We start from the raw sequence: 24,434 nt of genomic DNA, 5'->3' as shown, positions 1-24,434 counted from the left end.
CTTTCCAACTTGTTCACTCCCTACTACCTTCTGAATCAATGTTATGAGAGCCTTTTTTCTTCTTTTATATATATATATATATATATATGTAATTTTTATTTAAACACTGTATTACAAGGTTGTTCTTAATACAGGTATTTTTTCACAGATAAAGTTGTTCATGACTGACTTACAGTTACACAATGTACAACAACCTTTCCAGCACCTATGTCCCCAGTTTCCTCTTCCTCTTCTTCCTTCTCCTCCTCCTCTTCCACTTTCTTCTCCTCTTCCTCCTCCCCCTCGTGCTCCTCTTCCTCCTATCTTCCTCCTCCTTCTCTTCTTCTCCCCTCCTCCTCCCTTCTGCCCTAGGTGCATTAGCTTTTGCTAAAATTAATTTTAACCCTGAGCCTGAAGGGGTTAAAATGGCCATTCTCATGTTACATGAAGTAGCAGAAATTATCTGCTGGAAACAGGGTTTGGGAAGAAGGGGGAATGACTGTAGCAATTTGCTTTTCCTTTTTGTTTCTACAACCAAGACATTTGTATCTTGATGAGAGTCCACAACCTGAACAATAATCAGTGCAGAATAATTTTTATTTGGAGCCCACAAGCTCCCTCTTCTCTCTTTTCTCTTAATTAAAGTTAATTTATTTAAAGTGCATGTATCACAGTTGACATGTTTGAGTATCATACATTTGTTTTTAGGTAAATTAGAGCTAAACTTTTTTAGAGCTAATTTTTTAAGAAAAAATAAAAAAGAAAGAAAAATGGAAGAGGAAAAAAAGAATAGAGTGAGTAGCAAATTCGTGAAAATTATTGTATCTTCCATGAGGTCATTAACTCAGTATTAGAAAGTGTAGTAAATGCTTAATACTGCTATTACATTTGTTTCTGAACTTTCGCTGGCTTCAGATACACCTTGGAATCTAAATGGGTCTATTCCTCCTGGGATGACAATGCTAAACTTTTCTGTTTTTTTTTTTGTTTGTTTGTTTCATTTGTTTTGTTTTGCTTGGCCATGAATTCGCAGCACACTTAGGGATACTGTGTCTTTTGTGTGGCCTGTTTTCAGTTACAATTCTCCAGAAAACAAACAACCAAACAAAAACAAAATAAAAACAAGAAGTCAGCAGGAGGGTGCCTGCACTCACTCCAATAGAATTTCGGGTGATCCTCTTTCTCTAGCTTTTATTTCAAGCTGCTCAGTGAGGAATTGCGGGCTCGAAACAAGACTGAGTCACAGCTCTGCTCATTGGCCGGCGCGGCAGCCTTTGGGGAGGCCCCACCCCTCTAGGAATTACGGGCCTCGGGGGGCGGAGCTGCGTCATGCTAATGAGCCGAGTTGCCAGGCGAGCCAGGAACTTCATTCCCTTCTCTGTGTCGGGATCCCAGAAAGTATGCCCCTTCTGTCACCATGAACTGGCTTTCCAGTTCCCCGGGAGTCGTGCTGACTGCCTACCACCCCAGCAGCAAGGACCAGGCCGTAGGGGGGATCCCTGGCAAAGGGGAAGACACTTCCAGGTAAGCCCTGAACGTTCTAAAGCCTAGAACAAAACACAACCTCTTACCTGTTTCAGACAAAAAAAAAAAAAAAAAAAAAAAAAAAAGTGACAGGGAAGTTGGTGTGGGGAAGAAAGGGAAAAAACAACTAGACCTTGGAGGTAGCAGACTGCAAGGGATCTTAACCTCCTGCAGTTAGTTGCAAAAGCCTTTGGTTTGTCCTGGGGGTTTGTAGGTACTTTGTCCTATTGGGTTCGAGCCTGAAATAATCTATTGCTTTAATGCAATCTAGGGAGGAACTGGGTCTGCGACTAGTAGACTTGTTGCTTAGCAGGTGCATTTGCAAATGCTGAAAGATTAAATGACTGTGGAGGAACATTTCCTATGAGCTGGGTTTCTTGAATGGACTTGGGCTGGGCACAGCCGCTGGAGCTGCTTCTGGAAAACTGCCAGCAAGCTTGGGGGGAGCCGTTCCTATACAATCTGCTGTTGGAAGGTGTTTCTATCTTCTGTTGAAAGCACCCTCTTGGCAAAATGCCCCTTTGAAAGGCTGGCCTGGGGAGGTTTGTTTATTTATTTTTTTGTTGAGATGTGCATGTATGTTTTATTTATTTCGGCAGGGCTGGGGGCCCGGAATGAGAGAAGCACTTCGGAAAAGTTTATTCATTTATTTATTTGGGGAGTGATTGTGTCATTTCACTTTGCTGTCCAGGGAAATATGTCCAGGCTAATATTTAAATTGCTTTATAGGCAGAGAGGGTCAATGTTCTATATAGACCACTAAGGCGCAAAGAATACTTTTCTATCTGTGTACTTTGTTCTGTTTCTCTGAGGAGAACTTTTTCCTTCCGTTTATGACCTTCTTGCTAGCTGAGCATTTTTATCTCCAATCTTAGGTGTAAATTGTAAATAGGGTTCTTGAAGCTCAGAGAAAGGCTAATGCTAACTTAATAGAGTAAGGACTCACTAAGTTATCAGTAAGTTTATTTTCTCTTTGATGTTGACTGTGATAATAAAACCTTCTTTGTTCTTTTGTGACTTATGCTTATGCTTTAAGCAGAAATAATCACTTCTTTCATTTGTTTTAAAATATCCAGATGGGGGAGGGGAATTAAAAACCCATCAAAGAAATGGCTGTATTCTCTGCTTGATGCCCAGGCCAACTGCAGGGCCCCCTCTTAGAACAACCCCTTTGAATTCATTTCTTCCCAGATATAAAGCAGAGTTACTTCTTATACTTCACATGTTATCTTTATTATTTCCCTCTTGTATGCCACCCTGACTATTTTCTGTGTATTATAAGGCTTGTTCACCCATTTTTTTTCTGTTGAACACTAATATATTGGTCACGTCTGAGCAGACATTAGCACTATCTCCACACCATCTGTGAAACTCAGATGGCGCTGGAGTCTAAATCTCCAGAATCCATCCAACTTCACATACTGCCTTGTGTCTCTGGTGTGGCCTGATCATCACAGCTGAATCTTAGATCTTGATTGTGAGGCTGGAAAGAGTCAGTAAATTCAAACTACTACTATACTACACGTTTTTTTTTTCACCTTCAGGACTCAACCCTGATTATTAGTTAAGTTGTGGCCACTCTAACCTTTCAGGCCTTTGCCTGGGGCTAAGTATCTGGTTCTGGAGACCAGTTTTGGGACTTCTTGTGGGTGGCTAATACTTAAATGGATTGAGTGAATGAGGAGGAATGATCATTCTCATACTATGTTCAAGGGGAATCAAGAGGTACTAAGGCTGCTGGGAAGGAAACTGGCAACACACTGAGTATTGTGAAGTTTCATCTGTTGTCAAGTGTCTCCTTGCTACTAATGGTCAAATATCAACTTGTGATAAATTCCCAGCACTGGATTCAAATCCTCAAATCGGCCTACTTATTTTGGTTGGAGAAGACTACAGTTCTGGTTCTTGGATTGACAGAGAGGAAAGACAGGAAGGACAGAAGAGAGGAACAGTATATATACTTTTTTACTCTTAAGCAAAAAAATAATTGATCCTATAAACTTAGTCCTACTTGAACACCGTTTTTTGTTTGTTTGTTTTTTTGCCTAGAAGTGTTGAGATATTGTAATTGGGGTGGAAAGAAGATGTATGGAAGCTGGGGTGAGTGTGGGTTTAGCCTAGAAAGGATGTGAGACCATAAATCTGGATGAGTGGGTTTGGGCTGGTTTGGTCAACTAATAAGCTGATACATCAAGTATTGAGAAGCTGTTCAGAAGCTTAAGGTTACTGAATAAGAAGAAAGAGATAATATTCAGTGGGCAGGGTATTTGCCTTGCACTCAGCTTACCCAGGTTTGATCTCTAGTATCCTATATATCCAGATCTCTGCCAGAAGTAAGCCTCAAGCATAATCTGGTGTGGCCAACCACCCCTCAACAAACAAACAAACAAAAAACCTACAAAGACAAAACACACAATAAAAGAGGTTACTGGATGATGTCTATTTAAATAAAAACTCTTGAAAAGTCAAAAATCAAATTCTTTGACAAATTTCTTCCTTCCTTCTCAAATTAAATATCTAAAAAAAGCAAAGTTAGGCTTTATGTTCCCTACTATATTAAAGTTGTTGAGGCCTTAGGGATAGTTAATTGGTTAAATTCTGGTTCAATTAATACTAGCACCACATGGTTCCCTTGGCACCCCTGGGAGCTACTTCCTCTCTCAATTCTGACTCCTCCTATATGGTTCCACAAAGCAAAACAATAACAAAAAAGATCACTCAAGGGATGTCAGAGGTCTGACTCCCTAGTACAAAACTGAATACGCACAATTTTGCTTTTTCTAAATAGCATAATACATTGATGAACTGTTTAATTAACTGTTTAGTTTAATAAGTTAAAATTATAGGTGGCATCTGAAAGGTATAATGGATTTTAGGGATTAGGATAGTCAAATAGAATGTTTACTTAGCTTCGCCTTACTGAGTTACCTTTTTAATAATTAGTTTGGTATTTGGGGAGGCTGACAAAATAGAAATTTAATATTTTTGTTAATAATCTGTAAATCTAAAATGTTCTCCATCCCATCCTCCCTCTTTATCAGAACACATTCATTGGATTCTTGATTGAGGAATTCCTCCTCCCAGTTAGAACTTCACAAATATTTACAGTATCTTGTTTTTAATATTTTGGTCACATTTCCTCTATAAAATATTAAAATGTGAAAATAAGTGCTAATATTAGTTGTTCTGACCTACTTGTACATAGCCAAATGTTTTCAAAGAAAAGCATGTTTTGTGAGTTCTAAATTTGTAAGACTTTATTTGCTTGTCAATTTTTAAGCAGGTTTCTTAATATTTACTTTTGCAAAGAATACAGAGCATTGTCTGTTCTTAGTGTTGTTTCTTGAATTTCCCACCAATTTCTGAGGATTTTTGCTTCCTCCATTTCAGTTTTTACCAATATATTAAGCATACTGATATCTAAAGATCATTAGCAGAGCTATACTAAACAGTGGTGTTGGAGGAGGACAATGATATGATATGAAGGATTAAACTCAGGGTTGGAGCAGTCAGGCATGTAGCTCTAACTGGGATATCTAACTGACCACTTGTCAGACTTGTTTATTTAGTTTTAAATTTGGGGCAACATTCATCTATTCTAAGGGGACACTCCCTACTCAATGCTTAGGGGCTGCTCTTAGGAGTGCTCAGAGGACTACGTAGTGGAGTTAGGCCCATTAAACTATCTGACCTTTTCCCTCTAGTTGCCATGGATAATTTTTAAGTATTCTGTGGCTAAATACATGTCATTTATTATGTAAAGTCGTATTTTGTTGACTTTATTTGCCATTGACAATCAGAATCAACAGGCACTATATCATGGTGGCATAAACTTTGAAACTCTGGGGCTAATCTGCTTGGGTTAAATTTTGATTCTCCCACTCGATTTCGGTTTGACATTGAAGGAGTTATTTAAATCTCTGCTATAGTTGATTTCAAGCCCCCTTCCCTAAGATAATTAAGAGAATGTATCGGGCCTGGAGAGATAGCACAGTGGCGTTTGCCTTGCAAGCAGCCGATCCAGGACCAAAGGTGGTTGGTTCGAATCCCGGTGTCCCATATGGTCCCCTGTGCCTGCCAGGAGCTATTTCTGAGCAGACAGCCAGGAGTAGCCCCTGAGAACCGCCGGATGTGGCCCCAAAACAAACAAACAAACAAACAAAAGAGAATGTATCATGTGAGTTTTCTTAGAAAACAACATTTTAAACTGTGTGTCAGATAACACATTGTTCTCTTCAAAAGTACTTTAATAAGTTTTGATCCTGTGTTAAGCACATGGGTGTATTCCATTGGCTCAACTAAAAATGACATCACTGTAAAAAGGAACCATAATGTAGAAGTGAAGACTTTGAAATTTGGAAGACCTTGTTTTTTTGAGCACAGTGACATTTACAATTTGAACGAGTGACTGTCACTGTAGCAAGCACTGATAGAGCACCTTAATGTTTTTTATGGCAAGAAGGAGTATGGACTGTCCTCTTGTGGCAGCTGATCTGTTATTGTCTTTTTGTTTCTCATCACTCCTTGAAGAATTCTTCTTTTCGAGTGTGTCAATGATTGAGGACCGCTACCTTTTTATGCTTAGTTGACTTCTTTCAGATGTTTCAAGTTCTACCTATTTCAAGGTTCTGTATACTTATGTAGTAAACATAGACATTTGGTCACCCAGTCATCCCACATGTAATTAACTGAGCTCTTACTGTGTATCAGGAAGTGAGTTGAGTAAGAGCTGGGGCTATGGAAATCAAAACAGGCAGGGACCTATGAGGTGGATGAAGCCATGGAATAGAAGAGGAGAGCTGAACAGGTAGCCATTGTAGATCTATAGAAACATGACTTAGGGGAAGAGTTTCTAGGCAGTGAAGGGTAGGAGATATAAGTACTGAAGTAAGTCTAGAGTAAACTCTAACTTAGACTTAACATATAGATGGAGCAGCATGATGAGTGAATGGGAGTGAGTGAGAGTGAGGATAAGAAAATGGTTTGATTGATAACATCTGAGAGCAGTGTAGAACACTTGAGGAATTTAATATTTGTTTCAACTGAAATGGAAAGTCAAAGAGTAATGAAGGTTTTGGCTAAGGGAGAAAGGGAGTGTAAGTGAGTTTTTTTCAAGCTCCCTCTGTCTGTTTTGCTGACCATAGAAGTAGGGCTGATTCTCAGGAGGTTGAGGTAATAGTGGCTTTGGCCAAGGTTTCAGTTCTTTAGGAGAAGGTCAGTGGTGAAATACATTAAATATAGATTAGAGCCTTTAAGATTTCTTACTTTTTATTACATATGCACTGATGAGAGTTATAGAGTTATAGACTATCACATGATTTGACCTATGTACATTCATTTATAAAGATGAGAAAAACTTCTAGAGTAAGAAGGGAATGGATTGAAATTATCTACTCATTTTTTTTATTGGTTGTTTTGACTTTTGGGTCATACCTAGTGGTACTCCAGGGCTTCTCCTGGAGGTACTGAAGACCAAACTGGATATGTTCCAGTTCATTGAATGTTGAATATGGTTCCTGAACACTATCTATCTATCTATCTATCTATCTATCTATCTATCTATCTATCTATCTATCTATCTATCTATCTATCTATCTATCTATCTATCTATCATCTATCTGTCTCTCTGTCTGATTGTCTGCCTATATTTGTTTTGGACACACTGGGCAGTGCTCAGAGGATACTCCTGGCTCTGCATTCAGGAATTACTCCTAGCCAGCTTGAGGAGACCATATGCAATGATGAAGATTAAATCTGGGTGGGCCACATGTGAGTCAAATGCTCTACCTGCTGTACTATTTCATCAGCCCTAGAACCAAATTTTTAAGAAAAGCATTAAATGGATATAAACAATTTACTTGATTTGATCATAATAGCTTTTACAGGAATCTATAGCATATTAAAATATATGCTATTTTGTGAACAGTGTTTTCCATTGGAATTTGTGTGTTATCTAGAATTATATATGTTTTTATGTGAATTATAAGTGAATAGACATTTAGTTTTTTCCTAACTAGAGCTTTTAAAGCATTCTCATTTTAATTTTGTAGGAGTCAGTAACAAGCTGTACTCTTTTTATTGTTTGTTTTGTTTTTGGGCCATATCCCGAAGTGCTCAGAGGTTCCTTCTGCATGTCAGAAGTCACACACACCTGGCAGGTCTGGGTGACCATATGTGATGCTGGGGATTAAACCCGGGTCAGCCATGTGCAAGGCAAATGCCCAACTCGCGGTGCTATTGCTCTGGCTCCAACAAGCTGTCTATTAACCTGCCTATTTAGATAATTATTTTCTATATTATTGTAGTCTTTTATTAATGTCATAAGAATAATTATTAAATAACTAAATTTCTTTTCTGTATAGTTAAGTCCTATCCATACTTTTAACTTATTAATAGACACACCCAGAATTCCAGCTGGGCAGGTGTTACCTTTACTTGAAGTAATGTGATATTTGCCTTTTTATTGCTCTTATCTATGAGGCCTGTGATTTTTGTGAGTCTATTTAAGGTTATTTCCCCAGAACTTATGTTTAGTGCCTTTCAAGTATCTATCTTAATAAACCTGCTCCCTACCCCCACATTTGTATGAAATTTACCTAGTTTCCTCCAGCACATTTAGGTTTGCACTGCCCACTTTCTCTTTCTTATTAAGTGTTACTTGTGTTAATTTTCTTTTTTATTGTTGTTTTGTTTTTTGTGTTTGTGTTGTTTTTTTACTTGTTCGTTTTTACATTTTAAGAGTATTGCTGAAAAACCAGTTCACAAAACTGAATGCATTTAATGATGCATATGATTGTTACTGAATTTATAATAAGTGGGCCCTCATAATTTTTAACAAGTTCTCTCCCAATAAATTATTTTTCTCTTATGCTTTATTTTTTATTTTTGCTGTTAATATCAGTATTGTTGATACATAGGAAAAAGACTCAATATCCAAGAGACCAAGGCTGCCCTTGTTTGATATAGAAATTCCTTGTGCTAGTTGTTAGTGGATCTGGGAAGTCTTACTGCTTCTAGCTACCTTATCTTTCCAGAAATGAAAACTCTTTGAGATACCTCTCCTCTTGCCACTTCAGTGATGCCCCCAAGAGAGGTGACAACATAACTTGAGGCCTCCAATCTGTTGCTAGGTGGTGGGTGATATTGGACTGGGGGTCAGGGGACTGGCAGTGGAAGATGTTGACAGCATGGTCCCCTGGTTGATATGGGCAAAAGCAGTATGATGCTAAATCTTTCCTTACTTCTCCTTTGAATGACTTCTGTCCTATTTTGAACGATTCATTTCAAAAACATGCTCTGATATAGAATAATTCATTATAAAAGTTTTAGTCAGTGTTTTTATGTAATGGCTTCCTTTTTCTTTTGCCATGAACACAAACATAAATAAAAAGGCTTATTGTTTGAGAAGAATGGGGATGAGTAAAAGTACTGGGGAGCGGTTTTAGGACAGAGGGAATAGAAGAATTGTGAAGACACATTCTTTGAACTATATTACTGTGAATGGCCAAGTTTAGCTATATTTGCAAGAAAAAAAAACTGTGGAGACTGTTTTTTCTTGTTTTGGCTACACCCTGACAGTACTTGAGCTCTCTCTTTTGGGGGTGTAGGATTTAGGAGTTGGTGTAGGGGGATCTGGAGATAGAACATGGGTCAGCCATACAAGGCATTCATCTTCCCCTCTGGACTACCTCTTCAGCTCAACTATGGAGACTTTTGTGGTCATTTACTTATGATAAAGTCTTTTCCATAGCTAAATCCACTAGGAATCTGACTATGTTGAAAGAGAATCTGAAACATTATCTCATTTACACATGCTTTTTGGTATTTTCCTTTTGGCTGCAAAGAACATGCATATTTCCTTAGGGAAAATGAAGCTTATTGAATAATGAGGTCAGGGGGAAAGGAATCATTGCACTCTTTTTTTATCTTAACCATAGGCCTCATGGTTTTTGTGGTCTCTGAGACCTGTCGCCTTTTCTCATAATCTCATCATTCTGAGCTTTCAATGCCTCTTCATGGGTTCCCCAGCATTGCTCACTCTATGTTATTGTCTCATAAACTGACTCATCTCTTTGCATCTTTCAGATTTTCAAATGGAATTAGATTTACTTCATTAATCATTTTTAGCTGATACAGGCAGGTGATTTGAACATTTGGAACATTTGTAGAGAATCTGTTCTTGAGAAGGAAGAGTGCTTGTGGAAAGTGACATTATCACTAAGATTTGTGACTTTTGTCCATTTCTTTGTTTTCTCATCTGTAAAGTGCATAATAATGTTTTGTTTTACAAGTTTAATTATAATGGCCAATGATATTGCTTTTAAGAGTTTTCAAAAATTAGACTGACTGGAATTTTTATAAGTACTTTTCAAATGAGGATCTTATAATTTTCCTAGACAGTTGACTTAGCTAGAATTGACAGGCTGCATTTTTGATTTGGCTGCATATTATTTCTATGCCATACTTAATAGTGCTTAATGGTTACCCCTGGCAGTGCTCAGGGGATTATATGTAGTGCAGGAGATTGCACAGAGTTTGATTGTATGCGAGAGCAAGCACCTTAACCCCTGTGTATCTCTTTAGTCCTAATATGATGCACTTTTGATTCAATTTATATTTTACATTTGTGCTATGTGTTAAAATTCTTAAGATTCTTTAAGAATCTTGCTTTTAAAAAAAATCTTTATAAATGGGTTTCCTTACTAAAGTACCTGACAGGCAGGTAAACGTTTAAATGAATGAAACTACGAGAGGGATAAGGGTGTATGTGGTTGTACAAATGGACTTTGACGCTCGATTGTCTGGGTCAGAGTCCTGTTTAATAACTGTGTGACCTTAGACTAGTGATTAAATCACTGAGGCTCTCAAATTTTTCTTTTCCTTATTATGAAAATTGATTTTTGTTATGTTTAATTTCTATAACACACATAGAAGGGTAGTATAAAGTTCAATAATTTTCTATGAAGGTTTTAGACAGTCATATTTAGACAGTCATATTTTATACAGATATATCTTATCTGTTGATAAATACATTTGGAAATGATAGTAAAAAGCACTTTTAAAATTAATTTGTAAATGGTTCAGGAAAAGATGCTTGCTTGAATGCATGTCCAGTATATTTTTTTTCTTAAATTAACATTTTTGGAATAAGTTATCAAAATAACTTTCATGATTACTTTAATACATTTGAAGAACATTGAAAATGTGTGTTTCAATTTTTGTTTTTTGGCCACACTGGTTATTTCCAGGATTTACTTCTGGCTTTATGGTCAGAGATCACTTCTGGGGACCATATGAATTTCCAGGGATTGAACCAGGTCAGTTGTGTGCGAAACTAGTACCTTACCTACTGTACTGTATGTGGCCTCTAAAAATGTTTCTTATAGACTTTTTAGCTATTAGTTAATTGTTAATCTTAGGAAAATCTTTTGCATATTTTTTGTAGTTTAATTTAGACTGTTGTCAAATTATATCATTTGTTACTTTTAAAAAGATGTAGATTCATGTGTAGGACAAAAAATTTGATTGTGTTTATGAAAAGAGTTGAAACTGCTCTAAGTTATTTGACTTTTCTCAGGAAAAAGTTATAGTGTATCAATATAGCTAGAGCAAAATATTTGAAAAATATGTTTTTTACACTTTTTTTTACTTATCTCCTGGGCACTTTAATTGTGAAGTTGAAGTGTGTCAAGCAAGACAACTGTCTTTCCTGTTCATTTTATCCACTCCTCCCCATTCCCAGTTCCCTCATTTCTAGCAATAGATTTAGAAATACATTTTTCATACTCAAATGAAATCTCTCATTTAAACTGAGTTTTTCTATTTGTTGTTCTTTGCCATCCCTCGTGAATATAGATATAAAAGTGCACTTTTGATACTGCTTTCATTTGATCAGACTAAAGTACAGGTGCTTTCCAGGGTAAAATGGGAGTTTATACACTTTAGTGAGTGTGTTTATGTCTCTTAAAAGTTGTGTGTTTTATGATCAATCATTTACTTTTCCAATTTATTGTTTATTTTTGAAGATTTAGGAAGGCAAACTCAGAATATGACCCTCATTAAACATTATAGTTGTATAATATACTTAATTTAATAAGGTAATTCTGGCTCTGTGCTCAGAGATCATTTCTGATGATCCGTCAGGAACTGTAAGCTGTGCTGGGATCCCAATGAATTTAGCCACATACAAAGCAAATTCCTTAACCTCTGCCCTGTCTCTCTGGCCCAGCAACATGCTGCTTTAAAATTTGTCCTATAAGTAGGTATCACTTATGATTTTACTTCTCTATAGCTTATAGATAATTGAATGAAGAAATGTAAGGTATTAATTAAGGGGTTAACTCAGCCACTCTTGATTCCATAATATAGAAAGGAGGACAGAGGACAGAAATCAAATAATGTAGCCAGATGAAATAGGTGAGAAGTAATAGGGACAGGGATCAAGGGCCTCAGGTACATTAGTTGTGTAAGGGAATGTTGTAGTTATAAATTCAAACCACAGAGTTAATAATACTAAGCACATGAAATCCAAATCACAGGAATGAACTTAATATGTGCCTCTAAAGGAGTAGATTGGGGGATAATGTGAGGGGTGGGAGATAACATGATAACACTGATGAAGGGAAGTTCACACTGGTAATGAGACTGGTGCTGGAAGATAAATGCCTAAAATTCAGCTATGAATAATTTTGTAAGTAACAGTGTCTTAATAAAAAAATAAAGATTAAAAAATCAAAAGAAGGGCCAGAGGGATAGTATGGAGGTAGCAAGTTTGCCTTGCATGTAGAAGGACAGTGGTTTGAATCCCAGCATCCCATAGGGTCCCCCGACCCTGCCAGGAGTAATTTCTGAGTATAGAGCCAAGAGTAATCCCTGAGTGCTGCTGGGTGTGACCGAAAAACCAAAAACCAAAACAACAACAACAATAGCAAAAAAAAACCCAAAAAAACCCAAAACCCAAACCAAAATAATCAGAAGTAGGATATGCATATAATCTCTTTGGAATATAGAAAATACAAAACAAGGGAATTGACAGTATCAAACAATTACAAATTCTTGTTCTTGGATCACAAACTTAGATTACCAAGAAGTGGACTAATGGGTGAGGGAAATGAATAGACAGGAAAGTGATGATGGAGGGACAGTGTTGGAAGATCTTGGGTAATTTTATAGTAGTGAGGTGCAGTAACTTTATAAATTCTTACCATATAATTCACCCATATAATTATGTTACCAAGATATTTTTTTAAATATAAAATAACCCAAAACCCAAACTGGATCTGTATAAGACTGGGATGTAGCTTAATGAAAGGGCTCTTCTCTTGCATGTATGAGGTCTTGGGTTTGATCCTAAGTATAGTAAAATATTTTTTGTTTATTTTGTTTTTTGAGTTTTCATCCAGATTGATGATGTTCAGGGCTTACTTCTGCTCTGTGTTGAGAGATCACTCTTAGTAGTACCATATATAGTGCTGGGCAAAGCACATGAGTTGACCTCATGCATGCAAGGCAAGCACCCTACACTCCATACTATTGCTCCTGCAAAATATTTTTTTAAATTAAATAATTTTGGCCAGAGAAATAACTAAAGAATCTGGTTCACATTTTGCATACAGAAGGCCCAAGTTCAAATCCTGGTATCATAAGGTCTCCTGAGCAACACCATTTACAATTCCTGAATATATAACCCAGCGTAGCCTCTAAACACTGGTCACTGTGGGCCAAATACAAATTAAGCAAACAGAAAAACCAAAAATTGAAACTAAAATGTAACTGTATAACAAAATACTTGTGTTCACTCTAACAAAAATGATTTGGTGTTGCCCATCAATCAATTGTCACATGTTTATTGGGTGATTTAGCTACAGAGATCTTCAGTTTATCTCCAAATTGTAAAATATGTCAGAATTATCTATGTTTTAAGAAAAATAGGAATAAAATATTGCTTATGAATAAGAAAAATAAAAACTCCCTAATTGACATAAATATAGAATATCTTCAATTATTAGAAAACCTTAATGTATATTTTAATTAAGTAACTTAATAACTACTAAAAACTATTCATATAATTTAAAATAATGATTAAAGCATTTGCTGGGGACAGAACTTTAAAATAAAATATATATAACAATTCTTGAACTACTTTGCATTATAAGTAGATTCTAAAATAACCTTTTTTGAGACTTTGTATTTTTTAAGCAGTTTTTAAAAATTCTTAAAATTTTTTAAAATACTTTGTTGAATAGTTAAGATTTGGTTTGAATAAGAAAAGGTAAGTTGACTACTGAAAGTCAAAAGAAACTTTGGCTATTTATAGGTGGTCTAGAAACATGTAACTAGATCAAGTTATTCTATAATTAATGTTTTTTACTAGAGTTACTGAGTATGTGTCTGTTCATTTCCCTTTGATCCAAATAATGCAGTCAAAGCTGTGATCCATAGCTTTAGGTCAAGGTAGAAGAAAAATGGTCTAACACCTTTTTATTAAAGTGTTACTGATAGTTATTTTTTAATTATTAGAAACATGAATCAAGATGCACTAGTATTTCCAAGCTAGGTAGTTTTCAGCCATCCTATTTTATAGAGTAACCAAATAATGTTGGCATACTGGATGTTTTCTAATAGATGAAATTAATCCTTTGTTTTCCTGTTTTGAGAAAAATTTATATATGTAAGACTCTCTAGAGGCCTGACAGTTTATATAATAAATAGATCAAGTGGACCATTAGAGTGTATAGGACTCAGAAAAAAATATATAGTGTTGCAGAGAATTTCTAAAATACAGAGAGAATCAAAATAAGTTCTGTTTTCATGTTGACTTTGACCCGGGAACCCTTTATGACCCTTATCTGAAGTCACCCAACTTGGTGACTCAAAAATTACAAATCCTCTAAGGATTCTGGAGGGTCATAATCAAGTATATTTGGAGGGTCCATTATAAGATGGGCTGTGACTGACGTCTTTGGAGACTTCTTCACTTTCATATTTGATATCTGAGCTGTGTGTCATCTTCTCCTGACCACCACATGACTAGTTTGGTCTTCCTATCAACATGGCTGCATCAGAGGAGTCAAACTCCCTATATTCCAGCTAAGAGTTTAGTTCTAAGAAGTGTAGGTGGAAGCTCCTAGATTTCTTAGGCCTCACCTCTGAAGTTAATTCACTAAGGCATATTCTATTGACTAATTGATCAGAGGAACTTCACATTCAATAGCATGGAAAAATGGGCTTCATCTCTCAGAAAGGAAATAGCTGGTACATGAAAAGGCCATGTTTGGGATCAAGCTATTCTATGATCACTCCATCTTTGTGTCCATTCCAATCTACCTTTCCTGATTGTATTTTCTACTGACCATATATGTGAATCTCTGTTTCCTGAAATTTGCCTTTAGAATTCCCTATTATATAGTTTTAGTTTATGTGCATTTATTCCTCTTTTGTGCATTTTTGGGTGAGTTTTCTTCTAGAATTTCCCCTTCTCACCTCTCTCATTGCCTCCAAGGACATCACACATTTTAAGCAAGTGCTCTACTATAAACTCCATCCTCTACCTATTCTTTAAAATTATTTCCTTTAAATGAAGATACTAAATTTCCTTTATTCTAAGAACTAGGTAGGCTCAGTACCTTATTTATAAGAGGAATCAATTATATTTGAATATTTGATATCTTATAAGGTTTGTATTTTAATTATCTTTATTATAGTCTTTTTTCCTTACTAGTTCCAAAATATCTTCTTGACTCTTAAAAATGTTTTTCCAAAAAGAATCTAAATTTAAATTTTATTTCAGGCATGAATAGATTTTAATTTGAGGAGAATAAAGTACTGAGAAATGAGATACTCCTTGTAAAGGACATGTTTTATCTGATAGCTGCCAAAGGCTCTTGTTTGTTTGCATTCAGTGATATTTACTCTAAGGGACTATTGGACACAGATGTAGTATTTGGGAGCACTTAATTTTGAGATCACACACACATATATGTGTGTATATATATGTATATATATATATGAAAAACATCCCAGAGGCTATGTAAAAATTAACTGCCAATATTTGAGTTACTTGATTTTTTTTATTCCCAAGGCATTAGTTATATTAGCAGTTGCCCAATAATGATCAAGTCTTAACATATCTAAATAGCATTACTGTAGAATTTCCTTGCCTGTTTTGCAGCTTTGCTTTACTGTATCTATTACTAAACTGTCTTAGTTTCTTGCTACATTTCCTACAAAGCAAAGAGGAAGATAATTGACTAAGATACCCTCTGAACTCTGGGAGGAAAGCCTTAGTTACTTTAAATAATGCAATACGTTTTAAAAACTAGTGTCAAGATTATAGCATACTTGCTTTTATTTTTTAAAAATTTGAAGTTTTAAAATTTATATTTTGAGTTTAGAATCATAGCCATGGAGCTTAGGGCTTGTTTCTGGTTCAGTGCTCAGGAATAATTCTTGGTAGTGTTCAGGGACCATTTGGGGTGCCAGGGATTGAATCTGATTCAGCTATTGTGAGGAAAGTACCCGGCCTACTATATATCTCTCTGGCCCCAGAATATACTTGTCTTTTAAATTTATTTTTTGTTTTTGTATTATGAGCTGCAACTGGTGTTGTTCCAGGCTTACATTTATCTCTGTGCTCAGGGGATCACCCATGGTAGTACTGAAGAAATAGAAATATATATGGGTCAAAGATTCAAACCAGCTGCATGCAAGACAAGTGCCTTACACTACTGACTATATTTTTAGCCCACAAAACATGCTTCAGGGATATAGGTTGATGAATGAGTACATGTTTTACATGCATGGGTTCATTTTTCAGAATTCCCTAAACTAAACAACACAAAAGAGACCTCTCCAACACTATATTTAAAAATTTTTTATTTTATCTTCAGTTTAGAGCAGCCACTATTTTTGTGAGTGCCTGTTGCACAGTTTGAATTATTTGAATGTTTGAATTTGAATATCATATAAATTATCATCGCAATTTGAATATCATCATATAAATGATGCAAATTTTTCATTTTTCAAATCCCTTAATTCCAAAGAATACAGTCATTTAGAGAACTTCTTTGACAATTTTTGAAGTCTTTTAGGCAATTTTGAAAATGTTTGCCAATTTTCTTGTCCTTTCTATCTAGTGAAAATCACTTCATCCCCATTTTTCATGTAAAAGAAAGTGATACATCCACTTTGAGCTTAGTTTGAAGCCTGAAAATTTAAAGCAAAGACTAGCCTTGGTGTTCTTAAAAATAAAAGGCCTAAAGGGGCTGAAGTGATAGCGCAGCAGTAGGGCACTTGCCTTGCACGTGACTGACCCAGGACAGACCTCAGTTAGATCCCAGGCGTCTCATATAGTCCCCCAAGCCAGGAGTGATTCCTGAGTGCAGAGCCAGGTGTAACACCTGAGTATCACAGGGTGTTGTCCCAAACCCCAAAATAAATAATGAAAGGCCTATTCTAATAGATCCTTTCATATCTTAGTGGAGACCAATAGATGATTAATCTACTTTGGATTTTTTTTTTATAAGTCAATGAATTAGAACTGTTTTCTAAATTATATGTGGATTCCTATTACCAGGTATTCCTTTAAGAAGTGTTTGAAGTCTAATATTTTGGGGTAAACAAACTTACTGGTACTGTAGAGTTTCTTTTAGTGTAAAATAGGCTGCCATGTATTATAAAGTTTTAAAAGATTGTAACAAGGAATATATTTCAACTTATTTGACTAAGTAACTCCTTTTAAAAATAGTTATTCAGGGGCAGGAGTGATAGCATAGTGAGTAGGGCATTTACCTTGCAGGCAGATGACCCAGGTTCTATTCCTGGCATCCCATAACTTCCCCTGAGCCTGCCAGGAGTGATTTCTGAGCACAAAGCAAGAGTAACCACTAAGTGCTGCCAGGTGTGGCCCCCAAACCAAAAAATAGTATTCTGGAAAGCATTATTTGTGAGATTCCTATATCTCTGTCTCTTTGTAAGTGAAAAATTGTTAACATGTTATGTTCTGGCTGGCGATGTGTCTCAGTGGTAGGGAATGTGTTTGCTTTGCACTTTTAAGGTTCTGGACTCATTTTTTAGCATTGCAAAAAGCCATCGATCTTTTGGAAAAAGTAAATGTAACTTGAGCCTTTTATTTATTTATTTATTTATTTATTTACTTCTTTTTGTAGACTTGGTCAACATCATGATAGTAGTTATTTTGGATTATTTTTTTGTAGAAGAAGGAAGGGGAAAAGGAGGAGAGTAATTGGAGGAGGAAGAAGAAAATAGGAGGAATCATTGCTATTTTGTGGACTAGAATCCAGGCCCTGATACATGTAAAGCATGTGTAGCATCATTAGGCCTAATCCTATTCCCTCGTTTTAAATAGCCCTGCTGCTACTGCTCACTAAAATTTAGCTAATAAGTCTTACTATATAGAACCTTCCCTTAATGGATGTAATAATGTTTCTTTGAATTTTACTTATACATTTTTTGAGGTATTTGGGACTTTTCCTGTAGTATTCTATGGACAATCTTGGCTTTGTGCTCAGGTATGGCTACCAGCAATGTTGTGTCTGGACCATGCTGTGCCAGGGATCAAATTAGGTCCAGTCATGTGCAAGGCAAATGTCTTAACTCTGTATCATTTCTTTAATTCCTGTTTCTTGCTTTTTTAGTACACAAGTTTCATAGGACATGAGGAACTTAATGCAATTATTTGTAACTTATGCTTTTATGATATTTTAAAGACAAATGTAGGGGAATACTTTTTTATCTTAAGCATTTTCCATCCAACATGATGGTTTAGTATTTATATCTTAGAACTTTGCTTTGTGACTTTCAGAAAATGGGTTAAGGTTGTTTTTGACCAATATTTCTCAACCTTTATTTATTTAGTTTTTTGTTTTTGGGTCACACCCGGCAGCACTCAGGGGTTACTCCTGGCTCTTTGCTCAGAAATTGCTCCTGGCAGGCTCGGGGGACCATATCGGATGCCAGGATTTGAACCACCATCCTTCTGCATGCAAGGCAAACTACCTCCATACTATCTCTCCAGCTCCTTCTCAACCTTTTTTTAACAATGGTTGTCTTCAACCTTGTTTACCTTCCTTGGCCTCTCTGTCTTATCAGTTGACACCCAAGTCTTATGCCATGGTTCCCAATTTATGTAACTTTTACCTGTGATTCCCTTAGAATATCCAGAGATCCCACCACTTGAGGAACGGTGCATTTTTCTCATCTGGTAAATGTGTGGTATATTACTTTTCCAATTGCTGTTATGCAGAACCCTGGAATTCAGAAAGAATTACTGCCCTTAAATCAAAATTATCTTAATTCTACTAATCTTCATAACAGACAAACACGTAAGAGGTACTAGCCCCATCTTATGCTGGAAGGGATAAAAATTAGAGAGGAAGTGACTTTCCTGAGTACATAGTGCAGGGTTGAGATTGGGACCTGAGCTGTTGGTCAGCTGTTAGTTCTCCACTTTGGCTGTCATTCATGGAAATTACTGTCTGACATTTGTAAGTTGGCTGAAGTTTCAAGAAGTGTACACAAAGCTAGTAAAATTACAACAGGGAGTTTGACTTGTCAGGTAACTTATGTTTGTATTTATAATAATAAAATTCTTCTTTTTTTTTTTTTTTGCTATTGAGAGAAGGTTATGGCAATCTGGATTCCAATCAATTTATAGGTAGTAAAACAAGCACCCTGAGAAATCACCTTAACTGCTCTCAGGTACCACATACCAATTCTTGCAATGAAGTTGTAAATAGTTTTCTTAAATTCTGCCATTTAGCAAGAAATTTTGTGTGGCCTTGAGGTATCTCCTGGCATTTTGTGGTTAGCTATTCATGTAACTGGGTCAAGTTGTATCACCAAAGAAAAGTCAAATATTCATTGAGTTCTCTCCATGTTTGTATTCTTTAAAGTGAAATTTGTTTAAGCTTTATAAAGTAAAAATTATCTTTTTCTCTTAGACAGTGAAAGCTAATGTACAGGGAGTAACTGGTCGCAGATCAACACAGTGCAATATAGATCAGTTGCCTTTAGAATTCTGGTTTTTAATTCTTCTGAAAAATGGTGTCAGTGCTGTTACTACTACTATGCTTCTTCCTCAGCACATGTGTGCCTGGAGGAGAATATAACTGGGGCTTTTCTTAGAAAGGATGCCTTCTTCTGTGGCATATTTTCATCTGGATCTTTGATTGTGGTCCGCCTGCAAGAGCTAATGAGGAAGTTAAGTTTCCTGTAGATAAAGAAGAAAAAGGGACCTATCTTCTCTTTCCATTGCTTTTCAGTTTGTTTCTTTGTGCTTTTGGATCATACCTTGCTGTGTTCAGTACCACACCACGTCTGGGATCAAATCAGTCACTCTTCCATTTGAACCATTGCCTCAATCCACTTTGGTTTGCATTTATAAACTGGAGTCACTCTTCAAATGCATTGCAAATTTTCCAAAATTAGCATGACACACATACGGGATTTTTTTTTCCCCAAACAATCCCTCTGTCTCCTTCTACATCAACATGACTTGAGGTGATTGTATTTTTACCTAAAGGTTGAATATGGATCAGTTTTTTTATGTTTATAGATAATAAAATATGACCTAAAATAGGCTCAAATCTTTTCTATTTCTTGAGAAATTTGTTCTGAAATATGAATATGCAGGGTTTTCTAGTTGTGAAAGTTGAGGAATTCTTGTGGTGACTGAGGTAGAATTATTTAAAATATGTCAGGAGGAACCTGCAGGTAGGTCAACCCTTCACTGACCACAGACCCCAAAATCTCAAAATAAAATGATCTGTTGGACATTTCAAAGTGCCTTTGACGAAATTACTGAAGCTATTTAAGAAGGTGGTGAGGAAGAACTGGGTGGGTGGATAGCACATACTGTAACCATCTCTTAGTCTTAATTTTGTAGCAAATATATTTTCTGTGCTTATAGCTATTTTTTAATTTTTATTGATATCAATGTGAATTACAAGTCTTTCGCAGTTATATTTAAGATACATAGTGACATTGAATTAGGGCAATTCCCACCACCAGTGTCAATCTCCCTCTGCCACTGTTCCCAGCATGCCTCCATACCTCCACCATTAGCTCCCTAAACTGTTAGTGTAACAGATCCCTTTTGTATATAGATTATTGTTGCTTGGGTCTCTATTGTCACTATTGAATTGGGAATTAAGATCTGATCATGTTTTATTTCCACTCAATGCTCATGAAACCACTTTGCCCCTGGTACCATCCACATTTTCCCCCTCAATTTATAGGAATACATAAAATATGCAGTCAAACTAATTGATTCATGTTCTATGATTCTGTTAAGAATTTTAAAAAAAAGTGGGCAGGAAGCTTCTGTCTAAAAGCTATAAAGGCAAATTTAAAAGAAGAAAAAAAAAGAGAAAAATAAGGGGGTGCTTATGTGGAAAGTTGTTCTTTATTTGCATAGGCACAGTAAGAATTGGGGGAAATTAGAAAGGAAAAACCCTTGGCCTAAGAGATACAGGTGTCTCCATCGTTGAAGCATAATTTTATGGAACCAACTATAGGCTCTGGACATGTTTATTGTCAAACCCCAAGGTCTTTCTTTATGGTGCCAGGAAGCATTCTGCTCAGTTGTGGTTGTCAAAATCAGTCCTCTGTAATTAGAGATCTTGGTTTTTGCACAGATCCTAGGATGAAGTCTAGAATAGAGTCTTTCGTTATGGTCCCAGGAAAAGTTATGCTCTGTGGCAGTTGTAGTTGTTCTACTGTAATTAGTTATCTTGGATTTTGCACAGATCCTAGAATGCAGTATCTACTGATTTCATCTCATTTGTAGGTGATCAGGCAGGGCAAACTGCCCTTAGATCAAGTTTTTGCTGTATCCTCATCATCAGGGTGTTTTATGAACCTACCCTGGCAGAAGTTGGTGCCAGAGTGGTATTAGAGACTCCCTAGGGGGAGTTTTCTTTCTGGTGCTGCTGCAAGGAATTGTGCCAGTTCTAAGGTTGGGAGCTGGGGTTCAGGGTTGGACAGTCAATGTTTAATCACATGAGGTCTAAGTGAAGTCCCCATGACAAATGTTCAGGGTGGAAAGCTTATTATATTGTTGGTACATTTGGGGGTGAAAATGACAAACTAAACAATTTCTGTGTCCTGGTTTTGACCTGAGCTTTTATCCCAAGCAAGACTTTTCTTCTAGAATTTCTTACTAAATAGAACAAAACAAGCAAAAGAAAAAGATAAAAGGGATGAAGAGGTCACACTAAGAGTTATTAACTATTAAAGAAATAAACATACAAAGAAAATACAGATATTAAGTCTTTTAAGATTGTCATAGGAAGATAAGATCCAGGGCACATTTTTTTTTTGTCCCAGGGCACATTTTTTGTCCCACACTGTGATCTTAATTGAGTCTGAGAAATGGTTTGCATTAGTAAGGCAGTAAGGGATCAGGTAATTTCCTCAAGCTGGGAGTCCCTATGGAGCTGAATTCAGTAGCAAGCAACAGTCCACATTGAGGGGGTGGGTGTGAGAAAAAGGCTGCATAGAATGAGTCAGCAGGAGTAGTGGCTACAGCTTCTTGCCAGGGCAAGAGATGTGGGGATGAAAGGGTGTCCTTTCAGTTTGGGAGCTGAGTGGCATCTTATTGGGCCAGGGGACGGCCTTGGACCCTAAAGAATTAAGAACTGAGGGTAAAGAGGGATGAATAGGGAGAGATAATGTATTAGTAGGTGAGATGGGTAGAAGGAGTTTTGAATGTGGGTGGAGGAGGGATAATATGCTATATACAATATAGGCATAACATGTTTACAATACAGATTAGGCACACATAGAGGAGTCTACTGCACACACACTCATGATCACTTATAGACAAAAGAAATGAAATCTATTCATAGTTTGTAGTTGGAGGCCTGACCCTTATGATGTGGGTCTGAGCACTTGAAAAATAAATAAATTTAAGAAAGAATTAAAAAAATAAAAGCAGGCCAATACTTCAGAGGGAAAAGGTTTTTTCAATTTTTAGGCACTTCTTCAATGGTGGGGTGAAATTTGCTAAATGAAGCTTTTGGGGTTAGATCAGGGGTCTAAAATTCAATTTACCTGGGGGCCGCAGGAGGCAAAGTTGGAGTCAAGCAGGGCTGCATAGGGATTTCACAAAAAAGAGTCCTCAAACATCATATTAACAGTTTTAATTATTTCTTCTGAACATGAATAGAACATTGAATGAAGATCATCAACAGTTCTTCTGAATATGGCATCTTTTGCCTATTCCTTGCTGCCAGAGACTTGACAGCACTTCTCCTCACAAATCTGAACCACATTTGGCTTTAGAGAAGAAGCAGTTGAGACCCTCAGTATGGCTTGAAGATGATCATCATTAAGTCTAGACCTGTACTTTGACTTATTGAAGTTCAATGTGGAGAATAACTTTTCACACAGATATGTGCTCCCAAAAACGCACATTGTACACTTGAACATTTGGGAAAATTCAGGGAAGCTGGGGGGCAATTCTCTCAAAATTGCCCATGCATGTCTGCTTTTCCACTAATCTCCCTGAACTTGGCTTTGAGATCAGAGTTGCATTGCAGGTCAATGAGCTCCATTTGAAGCACAGGAGGGGCATCTTGCACATCAAAGGAAAGGGGTCCACAAAAATTTGGAAAGTGACTCTGTGCTTTTTGAAGTTTTCAAATCTGTGATCAAATTTCTTCTCTAGCTTAAAAATAGCATCAACTTATTTCTCACCACTGAATGGTATGCCTGCATCCACAAGCTCCTTGCATTGCTGGGAAATGGTAAAGGTTTGTCTGAGAGAGCTGGGATTTCCATAACACAAGTTTTGTGGAGAATGCTCTCACGTTGTCATAGGCAGCACTGATAAGCTGCCCTAGGCCTTGTAACATCTTGTTTAGTACATTCAGCTTATGTGTGATGTCAACAAGAAAAGCTAATTCCAGGAGCCATTTGTGATTACTCACCTCAGAAACAGCATTCCCATCCTTCTCCATGAAGGCTTTCACTTCTCTCAACTCAAAAAATCTTTTCAGGACATTTCCCCTTCTAAGACAAAGTACCTCAATGAAATAGAGCACATCTCTATATTCTGACTCCATTTCCTCTAAAAAAGTACAGAACCTCCTGTGCTTTCAGCCCCTGGATCTGATTTGGTTGATGCATTTCACAACAACAGACATCACATTGTCACACGGCAGGCATTTACTTGCAAAGGGCCTGCTGATGGATAATGCAGTAAAGAGCAATGGCCTTCTCTATACCATCCTCTTCAAGTTGTTTTTGAACAAGTGCCACCAGTCCATTATTTCTCCCTGTCATCAATGGCACTCCATCGGTTATTATTCCAACAAATCTCCTCCATGGCAAACCTGCATTCTCAATGGCATCACACAGATCCCGAAATATCTCATTAGTGGTGGTCTGGCCATGCATTGGAATTATTATGAACAGCTCCTCTGTCAATTCAAAATTGCAGTCAACACCACAGACATAAATTGTGAGCTGTGCAGTGTCTGTTATATCTGTGCCCTCGTCAAGAGCAACTGAGTATGCATCAAAATATTTGGCTTTCTCGTGTAGTTGATGATAAATATCACTTGACATGTCAGAAATGCGCTCTACCACAGTTTTGGCAGAAAGGCTGATTTTGCTAAACTGACCTTTCTTTTCTGGACAGATAATACGTGCAGCCTGTAACATGCATTTTTTAAAGAAGTTCTCCTTCTGTGAATGGTTTCCCTGCCTTAGCAATCATCTCACTAACCATGTAACTAGCTTCAACTGATGCAACATTCTCTTTGGTTGCTTTCTTGAAGAAATCTTATTGCCTCATTAGACATGCTTTAAGACTGGCAACCCACTTGGCTCTATCATTTCCTTGATATTTTGCACATTCCTCAGCATGTTTAGTTGAATAATGGTATTTCAAGTTGTATTCTTTGTGC

General features: G+C 36.7%; 1 protein-coding gene across 1 annotated transcript in view; it reads left to right on the top strand.

Annotated features, from left to right (window-relative positions):
• The first annotated feature begins 1,338 nt into the window (after nucleotides 1-1,338).
• Nucleotides 1,339-24,434, top strand: part of ARHGAP18 (Rho GTPase activating protein 18) — a 184,485-nt gene continuing 161,389 nt past the window's right edge. The window contains exon 1 of the mRNA XM_049771105.1: nucleotides 1,339-1,503. Within this exon, the coding sequence (XP_049627062.1) occupies nucleotides 1,397-1,503 (107 nt within the window). The 5' untranslated portion in view covers nucleotides 1,339-1,396. The remainder of the gene's footprint in view (nucleotides 1,504-24,434) is intronic.

This window comes from Suncus etruscus, chromosome 4 (genome assembly GCF_024139225.1).
Source record: "Suncus etruscus isolate mSunEtr1 chromosome 4, mSunEtr1.pri.cur, whole genome shotgun sequence".
NCBI classification, from domain to species: domain Eukaryota; kingdom Metazoa; phylum Chordata; class Mammalia; order Eulipotyphla; family Soricidae; genus Suncus; species Suncus etruscus.
This window is presented reverse-complemented; position numbering and strand designations above follow the sequence as displayed.